Below are 14,555 nucleotides of genomic sequence, written 5' to 3'. Positions count from 1 at the left end.
ATTTTTACTTTACATTAAAGGGTTGTCTACCCTTTTATGTAAAATGAAAATTCTGAGTTTAGGTACGCTTTAACAGCCTAATATTCTTAAGTAAATCAACCCAGATGAGGTGATTTTGGTAGATATGTCAAACATTTATAGAACAAATATTTCTGGGCACACCACCTGTCCCGCTGTTCTCAGAGGAAAACTCAACCGAAACTGCTTGCAATGGGTAACATTGGACTGAACTGACCCATAATAGATGGTAGGAGACAACAGTGTTGCTTCATGACCAGAAAAAAAACACTGCATGGGGACAGGGACAGGATTCTGTAGCTGCATGTAAACTGAAGAAGCCTGGTAGTGACAGCCTGGTACTGCTGCAGGTTGCCTAGTTTTGTCACAAAGTTGTGCTATACTTATCTTAAATATTACTTACTTGAATGAACATTTAAAACTCGTTGATCTTACACATCCCTAGATCATTGGCACTGTTGTAAGGAGAGTTAATATTGTTAGCATACACAGTGTACTACATCACAAACAACATTAGATACCTTTTTTTTCAGGAAGAACAAAAACCCTGGGGGGAGTACTAAATAAGTATATTCCTAGTGTACCCACTTTTGCCTCTTGATATTTTTTTCAAACTGTGTTTCCTCTTTCTATTTAGATTGCCTGTTTGATAGCACAACTAAGACAAGGTCTAATTTTTGTAACCTAAACAATTTTGCTTTGAAAGGATGACATTGTATCTGTAGCTTTAGGTAATTTAATGCAGATTTTAGCAAAAGGCAATGCAAACATTACTCTTATTGTTAAGTATTTATAAAGGCAATTAAATGTCCCTGTTATGATCATTTGGCATTAACATTGATTAAAGGCCATTTTGTGGAAAAGTCAAATAATCTAACATTAAGCACAGAGCATAACAGAGAGACTAGGAAAAACCACCACAAGCTCCATGCAGATGGAATCCTAACCAAGATTTGAACCTGAAAACCTAGTGCTGCAAGGCAAGAATGTTACCCACTAAGCCACCATGTCAACCACAGATGAGAAATTTTTATCTGCCAAAGGAAGCAGTTCGCTTTTATCATTGTTTAAATGCACATTTGCCAGGGCACTGACCTTAAACTGGTGAAACCTCTCAAAAGTAAGTGAATAAAAGTGCCTGTGTAGCTTAGCCCTGGATATATCCACATGTAACAAACAGAATCATTTTATTTCAGTTTTAGAGACTTCTCCCCAAAATCCCTTTGCTCACCCATCCTCCGCTGTGGTTCTTTCAGTGTTCAGGCTTTCCGAAACACCTCCATTTAACATATGAGCGTTCTCTCCATCTCCAAAGTTATCCATCTCCATAGTGGGTACCCGACACTTGTTTGAGCTGATAAAAGATGTGGAATGCAGACACTGGTGTGTTTAATACTGATCTGGTGCCGGAGAAAACAACAAAAATCAATGGGAATCAGAATTACACCCCAATTATCTACAGACAAAAGCTGCATATATTGTATTATTTTTACAAAAAGCAAGGAATTTACAATATCACAATATCACAATGGTAGTGGTTAAAGGTGGTACATTATTCATTTTATTATACTTTGTCAGACTGATGACACTCCCTTTGCATAGGTGAATTACATGTTGCAGTTTTCTGGATATTTGAGCCATTCATTCTCATAATTGTATAATCTGGATTGAAAATAAAGGTTCTATAAATCAAGTTAAACTCTAAAGTGAAAGTCCATCATGTTTCTAAAACATTTATTGTTAACCATTCCTAGCTCTTACAGTAAATAAAGACTTTTTACACCTGAAAATTAAAACCTAATTTGTCCATCCAAAAGTGGTGAAAGCTTGAAACCTAATTGTTTTGAATGGGTCAAAAAAATGTAATGCTATATTAGCTGCTGAGCAAATAAAAAGTAACATACGACTGGTATAGTTTCCTAGAGAAAGTACTTTTTCAGGTTCCCCTCATTTCTGGTTTGGAAGCTTAGCCAATTGTTCATTTCACCTCGGCTGAAGAGAAAACCAGCCCTTCCAAACTCTGATCTCCCTCTTTAAAGATCATATAACCACATCTTTGACCTTTAAACATGTAGTCAGGGAGTATAGGTCAGGAAAATGAACTATTTCGGACACTGTTAGGCCTCTTTAAACGTTAAACATTCCTCCTGGCCATGCAGTTGCTTCTCCTTCTCTGAAAGAAATGCAAATGCATTAACCTGCAGTGCAGTTTGCCACTCCAGGGCACATAGCATAGAACCTAGAGATCTACTACCTGTTGGTTTTTTTTCTACCACAAGTCTAAAAGGGGCCTTTCTGTATGGCTACCGAAAAGACTGTTAAAATTGTTGTTCACATTTGAGAATAGATCAGCTTGTCACAACTTTTCACTCAACTCATCTTTACACTGTACACAACATTAGAGATTTCACTACAGAGAATAGAGAAAGGGGATAAGTTACTGTATTCGGCAGCTGTCACCCTCCATCTGGGCTTCCTGTGGTAAATGGTCCACTGCACAGAGGACTGCAGGTGTCACCATGCACTCCACTTCTGTGTAAAGTTCTGTGGCTATAAATGGGCTTGCACACTACAGCTTTAGGTTTTTTTTCCTCAACCAGAATATTGATAAAACAACATAACAGTCTATTCTTCTCTTCTGGACAGCTGCATTATGTCAAAAAAGCAATCAATAAAGACAATAAACAACTAAGGAATCTTGTTATTCAGCCTGAGCCTATGTACAGAGATCAAAGTCAACATTTATCTTAAGAAATATCAACTTTGATTTTTGATTTGACTGTGATTTCGATACTGATGGAACATGTTCTGTCAAATGTACAATTATTACAGAAACTTTCTGCACAATTGTATGCCCCAGACTTTGACTAAGAAATTATATCAATATATGGGCATGTGTACATGGGTGTTTAAGATAAATTTCACACAAGATTATGTAGATTTGCATAAAAGATTAGGAAACAAAAAGAAGTATTGGTGGATGCGGGGGGAAAGGGGGGGTCTTCATACATGAGAGAATGCATAAATCAACAAAAAAAAAAAAATAAAATAAATAAATATATGAAAATAAATTGATGATTTGTCAATTATTATGTTTTTTTACTATATATAATTTTAAAATTCAATATCTTTATTTCAGGGATTTATTCTAAGTTTTAAGATAATATTATTCATCTTTTTATCTTTAGGTTATTAGCTTTATATTTAGTATTGCACTTACCCTTATGGCCATAGAATAAAGTAATGCAGAACGTCAAAGAGTGGTAGACAGTTATCTGAATGGAAGTGATGCCTCCCAGATAGCAGTGGTTTTGGGTTGTAATAGTACAACCATAACCAAAATTATTTTACGTTGTAGGCTTTAATTCTTAGGTATAACTCACCAAAATATGTCCAATAGTTAATAAATTTAATAATAAACTAAAAAAAAAAAACTGTACATTAGCATATATAATATAGTACAATGTAGCATATATAACATATTTATATATATAAATTATATGAAGATTTCTTTGTATTGGACTCAATACAGCTATTTTGTATCGAATCCAATACAAAATTATTTGAATTTCTCGCTGATCCTTCCGCCTACGTCACCAGGAAACCTCGCAGATCTCGCGTCTCTGCAGTTTGCGGTTGGGGCTGGAATAAGACTGACGTGTCCCCAGGACCTTCCGGGGACCAGCAGGATGCCTGGGGAAAGCGACGGAGCAAGGAAATTGGGTTTTTTCAGGTTAAAGCTACCCTGAGTGGGACTCGGGATTACCACTTGGGGGGTTAAGACCTATTAATCTTCCAGTAGAGTGGAAAAATTACCAAGAGGAGGTCTGAGAAATTCAAAGTTGGATGAAGCCCAAAAGGAGGAGTTAATGTCTGAAGATTGCGGAATAAGCCTCAAGGAAATAAAGGATCAATTTTTTGCGAATTTGGAATTAATGTATCTATTTCAACAATAGATAAGATACATTGAAAAAATTCAAATGGTCATTAAAAAGAACTTCTTTAATTCCTACAAGGTGCACTCTCTTCAAGAAAGGCTTAGCTATGCTTACAAAATCCTTGATCTCATTGCTAAGAAAGATGGAAAAAACATCTACTTTCTTGATGAAACAGGTTTTAAGATCTCACTGAGAACCAAAAGGGGAATATCTCCTTTTGGGCAAAGGGCAGTGCATGTTGTAGCTGAAGTGCGTTCCGGAAATTATTCAATTTGTTGTGTGAGGAATAAAAATGGGATCCTCCACTTTAAGTCACAAGCACCAGCAATTAATCAAGAAGCATTCCTCAATTTTATTGATGAGGTTTTGAATGTTTTTGCCTAAATACCTAAGAGGAGAAAGCATTAATGATTAATAAATCATTTAATTAATTATTACATATTTTTATTTAATGTTTCTTGAGAAAAACTTTTATGGTAAAAATATTGTGTTATATTTAATTATATAATTATTATTAATTATTATATTATAATAAATGTATTGATTTATAAATAATTAGGGGGCCCACATTTTTTGTGAAGTTTGGTTGCAAAAGTGTGAAGTTTGAATGGAAAAGTATGAAGTTTGAATGCAAAAGAATTTTTTGACAAGGGTGAATTTTTTTTTTTGGGAAGTTTGGTTGCAAAAGTGTGAAGTTTGAATGCAAAAGTGTGACAATAAAATGAGAAACTCTGTAATATGCTAATATATTTTCCATGTTGATTGATGAAGGCAACATACTCTCTACTGTACCAGTTTAAAAATATGAACCACATATTTTTTTTAAACAAAAACAAAGCTTAACTAAATGAACAAAAACAAAAGCTGGAAAACCTAAAACAGTTTGTATATTAAACTTGGAATTTAGTTGTAGAGTAGAATAGCTGTTGAATGCAATCCAAAAACTAACTAAATGTAGTGTTGTTCTAAGAAACAGAATTGCTTCTGCCAGATCCTGTTTCCTAGAAGCTCCTAAATCTGACTTGATTATTTTTAGAGCTGAAAATAGTCTTTCAACACTGATTTGGGTGGGTGGCATTGCTGTTACGGTTCCAGCCACATCACTCATAATCTCGGGATAAACAAGGATGGCTTCTTCTACAGTCAGTTTCCATGAGCGATCATACTTTTCTACTTCTTTTAATTCTTTAAAAAAAAAACCTGCTGGAACCTTTTTTTTGGACATTTTCTGGTTGTTTATCTTTCACCCATATGCGATGTCGCTTTACTTTTGGAAGTTCCATTTTGTCCAAGTCTAATTCTTCATTTGAAGAGGATGATCCTGAGTTACCAGTGCTTATAGCTTCGTCCAGTGGTGGTGTTTCAGGTAGTAATCCCTTCATGTGAACTGGTACATCATAGGGGGCCTTTTGTGCAGTATAAGTCTGGTCATTGCTCAACAAAATTCAGCTCACTGCATCAACATAAATAGCAGCTAACAAGATTAGATTATTCAGTAAGAGATTCTCTCATTTTCTTCATTGAAGATACAATGCCATCAGCTATTAACCATCCACTTTTGTTCAGGCAATATATCAAGCTCTTCCATTTCAAGAAGAATATACCAGGTGTTAAATCTTCAGATTGCAACTCTTGGTGACAGTAAAGGGCTTAGAAAGTAGATTTTCCTGTACTTTTGCTTGTGTTCACTGGCTTCCAGTTAATAAAACATTTTCATTGTCCAGTTCTTCAAGAAAGTCTTTTAGTTCAAGCAAAAGTTTTACCATCAGATAAGTGCTTCCACAGCGCGTTGTTTCAAAATGGCTCCTTTTCCTGCAGGTCTTTTCAAAATGGCATCTGTTTTAGGGGCCCTGGCTGCAACAGTTACTTTCCTCAATTTGCCAATTTGAGTAGCTGCATGACGGTCTTTCAATCAATCTCTTATTGCAAGTTGCAGAGTATGAACAGCACAACGCATATGTTGAATAGTAGTACGCTTAGATGCTTCTTCAACAATGTTATCCAAAATGTCACTATTGCTTTTCACTTGTCTTCCTTTATTATGTCTGTCACTTTCTTCATCTACTTTATTAATTTTCTCAACATATTAGAAGCATTATCTGTCACAATACATAGAATCTGTTCCTTTAATAATTTCAAAATCTTCTAGAACATCCTCCACTAACTTCTGAAGATAGTCACTGTTGTGATGTGCCTGGGTGTCCTTTACTCCCAAGGTTTGCGTTATTGTTTTAATTTTATTGCAAAAGGAAAGAAATATTCTCTCTATTCCTATCTTTGTTAGGGATCTGAAGGTGGCCACCCCTTAAATAGCAAAAAGTATAAAATGAAGAAGAAAAAGAAAAAAGGGTGTTGCAGCCGCAACCCTGACTTTTTCTTCTTCATTTTATACCTTAATATTTTCATCAACAAATCTAACATTAATAGCAAAATAATTGACTCTGTGACGTGTGCATGCATCCATTTTTATGAAGACAAAATGTCCCTTCAGACCTTTTCGTAGTTCTTACTTTTTCCATTTGGCCTCCTCAATTATAAGTTTCCTTATACTTTCTCTTTCCAGAGAAACACCAAGTTTCTTTGCCATTTCTCCATTTAGGCCTAAAAAGGCTGGCAGTGAAAAGAAGGATAGTGGTACACTATTCTTTACTACCATTTCAATAATGTGATTTTTTAATTTTTCTGGTGTCATTGTTATGGTGACTTTGTCAGATGTCAGATATAAATAATCTTCTTAGTTGTGTTTGGTCTCCAGTAGATTTCGGAACATTTTTTATCCCAGAAGTAGATGGAATATTTTCATTGGTATTTTTCCAATTCACAACTTCTAACACTTTAGAATGAAAACGCTGCAAGTGTCTTTTCAAATTTGATGCTCCTGTAAGTGCATTTTTGTTAGACCCACTGAAACTGCTTATTTTTGCATCACAATGTTTTTCACCATCATCTTCAAGAATACACTGGCACACGTAATGTTTCCCATCACTTGATAATGTAAAGTGCTAATAAACAGCAGGTTTTTATTGTGTTTGTTGACAGACTTTTTGCCATTGTGAATGGGGTGCCACTGTCACTAAAATATAAATATAAAATATGTTATACTAACTTTCATATTCTTTGACTTAAATACAAATATACACATAGTCCTGCACTATTGCAAACATGCATACAACACAGCACTATACACACAAATAAGCTATAGTCCTGCACTAAATTTAGACATTATTTGTCTTATACAGAAAAACATGCACAAACATATATACTTTACACACAATATGCACTATACACAAACATTCATCCATTCCTCCACCATACACACAAACATACACATAGCCCTGTAGATTTATCCAGAAATATGCACACAGCCTTCCATCATAATACACACAAGCAGCCATGCAGTTTTAAAATAAACATGAACACTTACAGTTGAATCAAAAAAAGCTGTTTCTCCAAGTTCTTCTAAGCTCTTTTAGCAGACAAAGGACGTTGAGCAGATGCTGCTGCCTTTATCTTTGTTTGCTCATCTTCTGCTGAAGACAGGGCAGTGGGAGGGTCCAGGGCCAGGGGGCCACCTAACTTCCTAGTATTATGTGATGTGCAAAATGATGTTAAAGTTCAGCCCTGGATGGGAGCATATTTGGGGAGTGCAGACAGGACACCTAAACACACATTAGGTCATAGCACTCACCTACACCTATATCATTACACTTGTTTACACTCAAATGAACTTGTTAAACACAATATTTCTGAAAATACAATGAAAACACCTTTTGTAATGTATATAATCCAGATTACAATAATGTGAATGTCAGGTTGTATAATAGCTCAGCTGAACTTCACACTAGTAGAAATACAACTATGCACTGGGCTTTATTCTTACATCAGAATACAAGTACTTAATTATGACTATTGTTTGTGAAATAGGACATTTGAACTTGCTGTATTTTTTTTATTATAATTTAAATTTATCAGTAGTCGGAGTCGGCACATTTTTATCGACTCCAGGTACCCAAAATTGTCTCCGAGTCCGACTCCACCGCCCTGCTTACAGGTAAACTTTAATTTGTAAGATCAATAAAATTTTTGTACTTTGTTGCACTATGCAATGATTTTTTTTGTTTATGTCTTGCCAATCCTATGCATTCTCTTTTTTTCTGACTCACGTTAGAACTACAACATGTTAGAACTAATTTTTTCCTTCATCGGGAGACCTTCAAAGACAGGAAGGGTGACAGTGTACCTGGAGAGCAGGTCTTTTAAGTAATTTTTGTTCCTCAAGGTACAGGTGCCATGTTTAATTCAAAACATGTCTTGATTGCTACAGTTCAAATTTCTTTATCCATAATCTACTAAGCCACAGTTCTGATTCAACTACATTAAATAACTCATCCACCATTCTAATTTATTTGTGTAAAGACTTGATCTATGAAGTGTTGATAGTTCTCATCATATGCAAAGATTTTTAGAACTATCCATCCAACAGTTTAACTCCATTTGATTATTCCATCAGTTTATTCAGCAACATGATCTACTGATCTACAGTTACAATCAACTTGGCCAAAGACATGATCTACTGAGCCACAGTTCTAATCTATATATTTAAAGACTTGATCTACAGAGCCACAGTTCTGATTCAAATACATAAACAACCCATCCACAGTTTGAACCTGTTTATGCAAGGATCTTTAAACCCACAGTTCCCACTAAACCACATTTGTGATCTACCTAACCAAAGACATGATCTAAAGATCCACTGTTCTGATCCACAAAGACATGAACTACTGAAACATCATTCAGATCACCCACTTAACAACCTAAACACAAAGGAGGTGACCGTTACACAGATGCTTTACAGATTACGTTTTTGGTCCAGAGACTTGGTTTAATACATAGTTACATAGTAGGTTAGGTTGAAAAAAGTCCATCAAGTTCAACCACTGGGGAAATAAACATATCCCAGATATAAAACCCTATAAGACATAGTTGGTCCAGAGGAAGGCAAAAAAAAAACCCTAGTACAATTTGCTTAAACAGGGGAAAAAAATTCCATCCTGATTCTGTGAGGCAATCGGTTGTTCAATGGATCAACAGTCTCTGTTATCTTTACTTTAAATCCTTAATAACCAGTTATATTGTGTGCTTTTAGAAAAACATCCAGCCTTTTCCTAAAGCAATCTATAGGATTTGCTGAAACTACTTCCTGAGGGAGCCGATTCCACATTTTTACAGACCTTACAGTGAAGAATCCCTTCCTTATCCGGAGCTTAAAATTCTTTTCCTCCAGACGCAAAGAGCGCCCCCTTTTTCTTTGTAATGATCTCAAAGTGAATAATTGGGAAGAGAGTTCTCCATATGGACCATATATATATAAACAGGGTGATCATATCCCACCCTTAAACGTCTCTTCTAAAGGGGGAATAAATTCAGTTCAGCTAATCTCTCCTCATAGCTGAGCTCCTCCATTCCTTTTATTAGTTTAGTTGTCCTTCTCTGCACTCACTCCAATTCCACAATGTCCTTTTTGTGAACTGGTGCCCAAAACTGCACTGCATATTCCAGATGTGGTCTGACCAATGCTTTGTACAATGGCAGGATAATGTCTCCATCTCTGCAGTCTATTCCTCTTTTAATACAAGAAAGTACTTTACTAGCTTTAGTAAATATCTAAAGCTAGTAAGGTACTTTCTTGTAGGTTGGCATTGCATGCTGGTAATAGGTCTATTATCTACCAGAACCCCCAGATCCTTTTCTATTTCTGACTCCCCCAAATGTATCCCCCCTAGACAGTATGAAGCATGCATGTTGTTAGCTCCCAAGTACAAAACTTTACATTTATCTATATTAAATGTCATTTGCCACTTGGCTGCCCAATCACACAGTACATCCAGGTCTGCTTGTAGATTATAGACATCCTGTATGGACCTAATTCCATTACATAGTTTGGTGTCATCTGCAAACACAGAAACAGTACTTTTAATCCCAAACTCTTTATCATTTATAAAAATGTTAAACAGTAAAGGTCCTAACACTGAACCCTGGTGTACACCGCTAATAACCTTGGACCATTCAGAGTATGAATCATTAATTACAACTATCTGGATGTGGTCTTTATGCCAGTTCTCTATCCATTTACAGACTGACTTTTCCAAATTTGTTGACCCTAACTTGCATATTAACCGTCTGTAGGGTACGGTGTCAAATGCTTTAGCAAAGTCCAAGTACACTATATCAACTGCTATTCCACTGTCTACCTGTTTACTTACTTCCTCATAAAAAGAGTGTAAATTTGTTTGACAACTTCAGCCTTTCTTGAAGCCATGCTGACTATCACTTATTTATATATTTATATATATATATATATATATATATATATATATATATTTCTAGCAGAAACTCTCTATGTGGTTCAAACTCAAACTCTCTAGAACCTTTCCAACTATGGAGGTTAAAATAACAAGTCTGTAGTTACCTGGTAATGACTTTGCTCCCTTTTCGAAGATAGGAACCACATTGGCCTTATGCCATTCCATCGGTGCTATTGTGACTCATTTAAGGCAGTGACATTGCTATTATGAATTTTGGATTTGAGCTCTGTCAGTTTCCTTTTTTATTTTATTTATTTTTGAGTAAGACAAGACCTACTCAGAATCCACCTAATCAGAGTATGAATTTACTGATTCCTAATTCTTAAACACTTATCTGAAGACATGATTTATTACCCACAGCTATGATCTAATATTTGAAATACATGATTGATTGACCTGCAGTTCAGGTCCATAAATGCTGGATTAATCAACACAGTTTACATCCACCTATCCAAACACACGATCTATTGAACACACAGTTATGATCAAATCATAGAAAGACATAATCTACTAACCCACCATTCTGATCCATTGATCCAGAGAAATTATCTAGTGATCCGAAGTTTTGATCTACATGAACCAAGGACTCACATTTATGATCCACTTATCCAAACATGTTAGCCTATTGATCCACAGTTATAATCTACTTGTACAAACATGTTATTTATTTACCTAAAGTCTGAATCTACTTAGCTTAAGACATTATCCACTGGTTCACAGTTCTGATTAACTTATTCAAACACATAGAAATACCAGTGTTGCAAACCACCAGCCATCATCCATGTAAAAAGCAGAACCTAATGCCCATATGTATTAGTCATGTCTGTGTTGCTGATCAGGTAAGATTGATGACATCCTGTGAACCACAGATCACACCCTTATACAGACATTAGGAAAAAAAGGTCTGTGATCTTAGTTATTCCCACAGTAATCATGTACGGATTATTAGCCAAATTAAAATTAATATCCCTGAAAAAAAATATCAACATAAAATGGGAAAAAGCAGGTCCCTACAGGACTCCAAATTGCTCTTCTTTGTTAAGGTGCACATTCCTAGCAAGGGCACACCTCAGCCTCCAGCTTCTGATGTATGCATAGAAGAGACAGTACAGCTACCATGTCCTCAGATCTATAGGCAGGTAAAAGTGACATTAAAACCTGTCTGTTATGATGTGTTGTGTTAGATCATGCACAGAAACTTGCATTGCAGACAACACAATGAATGGGCTGCAAACACAGCAAAAAAGGCCAAAAGTCAAACATGCATTATTTTTTTCTAATGCAGTATACCACAAAAAGCAGATGTGCAATACCATATATCAGAGGTGGATTGAATTAATGTGTTGGGATCCCAGTGTAAATAAATGCCACTGTTAACCAGAAATGTACACAACATATGTTGTATGGTAATGCATGTGTTTTCACAACTGCAGCACAAAAGTGCTTTTCATTGCTGAATCAGTTGTATAAAATTGGATTTTTTAATATTAGGGGCTGACTGCTTTTCTGTGATGCAGATGCATGCATTTTTTGTACGGCACCTCAACACAACAGAAATTTGAACCCAAATGCGTTGGAGTGCACTAGCACGCATATTAACATACTACTGTGCATTGTGGCGTTCTGTGTTGGAAAAAATGCTGTCCTATTCTTTTTTCTTTTTTTTTTGCACATTCTTATGTGTTGGTTGCCAAATCAAACTGAACAGGCTTCCCTAATGCAACAGACTTTGACACAGCGTGACACAAAGCACACAAAAATGGCTACATGTGAATGATCCCTAGGATTTGTTTATATATAACTCTTTTATATCCTTTATAACTTTTTTTCTCACCCTTTTTTAAACATTTTTTATCATTTATGTGTAATCTTTAAACTTTCTTCTATTTCACTTGTTCATTTTTGCATTAAAACACACTCATGAAAGAACCCTTAAATTCATAGTTTTAGTCCCTATATAAAAATGGAATTAGACCATACCCAAATTTTGAATAATAGTATTTGTCTTGGAAATGCTGGCCACAGCAAATTGTTTATATAAATGAAGCAAGTAAATCACCTTAGGTATTCGGCCAACAGAAAGTAGCTGAGATGTTATTATTCTCTACAGCAGCTGAAGATTTTGTCCATCCTATCCTGCAAGACACAAAAACACCAAGGCATTGAATTAGTCATTAGCACTTCACCTCCAGAATTCTCACATTATAGCTAAATGTTGCACACACATAGCATACTGAATGTCACATACATGCCATTCACCGATGCTGTATTTCTCGCACTTATTATATTTCATCGTGTGCAATGTTCGAATGGCCAAGGAGGGCAGGAATTATGTCACATGACTTGACTCTAATATCCATCCTCAGTCCTAATTTGAACTTTTTAGCTGATTGTGACCAGCTCTTTTCCATGGGTTAAAATTCCAAGAGTTCATTACACAGATATAAATTTTATATTGTACAGAGCCATTTTCTTATGCACTTCTACTTTTCTTAAAGGAAACCTGTACTATGTTCATGGCATATCAGTATGACATTCATTTCAAATGCTTCTGACATCATTCAAAAATGAACTGAATGCATTCAAGGGGGATTTGAAATCCGATTAACTAGCACAGGATTGCAAAATCTGTATGAAACAAATGGTAACAACACTGGCAATACAGACAAAGATATTTGCAGAGAAAGAAGCTGTTTTGAAAGTATAGCTATTCAACCTTCACAAAAAAACATATCTTTGCAAAACAGTCAGATGTTAATCCAAACAGCAGTTACTTTAAAATTTATTGAGAAATTACTTGGTAACACCATTTTAGGCAGTTTTTACAGATGTTCTTCTTGATTCATAATCAGACAACAAAAAGTTTCGTAGGCTCTATTTGCCAAGATTAAAAATGTAGAAACATCAGTGCCATCAGCAGAGCCTCCATATTTCAGGCCTTTAGGCTCCAGTGTTTAAGAAAATAATGCAATTTAAATTTCCTCAGGTTGTGTATAAGGTGTGGTGTGTCACTTCATGGGTGGTTTTAGGTGCATTTTTTTTAATTTTTGTATAGGTTTTTGAAAGTATGTGAAGATGCATCAAAAAATTAAATAATAAAAATCTTTATTATTTCTCCAAAATTCTTCTCTCCATGATACTTACCATCCTGTAGGAGAAATATCTTTGTGTCATAGGGCCTTTTGCATATTTATATGCCCAATGTGAGCAGGCCTTGGACAACTATTAAAGAACCCCCCTATCCTGTTCATTTTTCCAGCATAATATGGGCGAATGGAAAATGTAATTGTTTGAAGATGGTTCTGCTTTGGTTAATAAATGAGGCCCATTGGTCTTATTCTAGAGCTATTGTATTGTTCTGTTATTTACTCAGCTAATTTATATTCCAATCCCCATCTACAAGTTTTCAGGCAGAGAGCAGTCTATGACGGACATTTTGTTTTTCCATTGGAAACAGTCTTAATAGTTCACATGACCTGCAAATTATATTTCAGGTTTTTGGTGTATGGCTGAAAGTTATTGTATATCCAATGCCAATTTTTTTTTATTTGTTTAAAATAATAGCACGTGGTGATCAGCTGAAAAGATTTAATACCAATTACCACTGCAATTCATTTTTATGAGCTCCATAGTTGGCATGATTATAAAATGGAGATCAGTCTGACATCAGTATAATTATAGGCAGACCTTATGCCACTTCCCAAGAGTGATTTGTCATAGTGAACCCTCTGTTTGCCACTTTTGCTGAGGATCTCCACTTTAAAAAGTGGTAACAGCCACAATGAAACCTGGCTGTGTACTGCTAATCTAGGCTACAAATTCTGCTCACATTTTTATCTGGCAATATAAAAGTATGAGAAATATGAGAAAATATTTTTTCTACATCTCCCAATGACTCCTTGTGGTTATATCTCTGTGGTTGGTCTTGAATTCATAGTCCCAATCTCCTTGTGGAAAATAAACAGGATAAGGAGGAATGCTCACATGCCAAGGCAGACAGGGACACAGAATTACAATTGGGGACCTTTAAATGATGATTCCTAAAACGAATAACAGCAATACATTCTCAAGCACCCAAAATGTTCACTGTCCCTGGTTGACAGATGCGACATTCTGGACTAGAGTCAGGTCCCACCACCATCCTCATCCCAGCTGTTGTTTGACTATGCTGATGTTTTCCATAACAGTGTGTACTGGTCAAATGATCACCATCAGCCAATCATCCTGTCTTTAA

At 35.6% G+C, this 14,555-nt stretch overlaps 1 protein-coding gene across 3 annotated transcripts in view; it reads right to left on the bottom strand.

Annotated features, from left to right (window-relative positions):
* SLC38A5 (solute carrier family 38 member 5) overlaps window positions 1-14,555 on the bottom strand; it is a 70,574-nt gene that overhangs the window by 17,637 nt on the left and 38,382 nt on the right. For 2 of the 3 annotated variants that reach the window (XM_072431006.1, XM_072431005.1), the window contains exons 2-3: window positions 12,381-12,457; window positions 1,250-1,418 (exon numbers count right to left, since the gene is read on the bottom strand). In XM_072431006.1, coding sequence (XP_072287107.1) covers window positions 1,250-1,347 — 98 coding nt within the window. In that variant the 5' untranslated portion in view covers window positions 1,348-1,418; window positions 12,381-12,457. The remainder of the gene's footprint in view (window positions 1-1,249; window positions 1,419-12,380; window positions 12,458-14,555) is intronic. The other variant, XM_072431007.1, reaches the window with a different exon arrangement.

The sequence above is a fragment of the Pyxicephalus adspersus genome, chromosome Z (genome assembly GCF_032062135.1).
Source record: "Pyxicephalus adspersus chromosome Z, UCB_Pads_2.0, whole genome shotgun sequence".
NCBI classification, from domain to species: Eukaryota; Metazoa; Chordata; class Amphibia; order Anura; family Pyxicephalidae; genus Pyxicephalus; species Pyxicephalus adspersus.
This window is presented reverse-complemented; position numbering and strand designations above follow the sequence as displayed.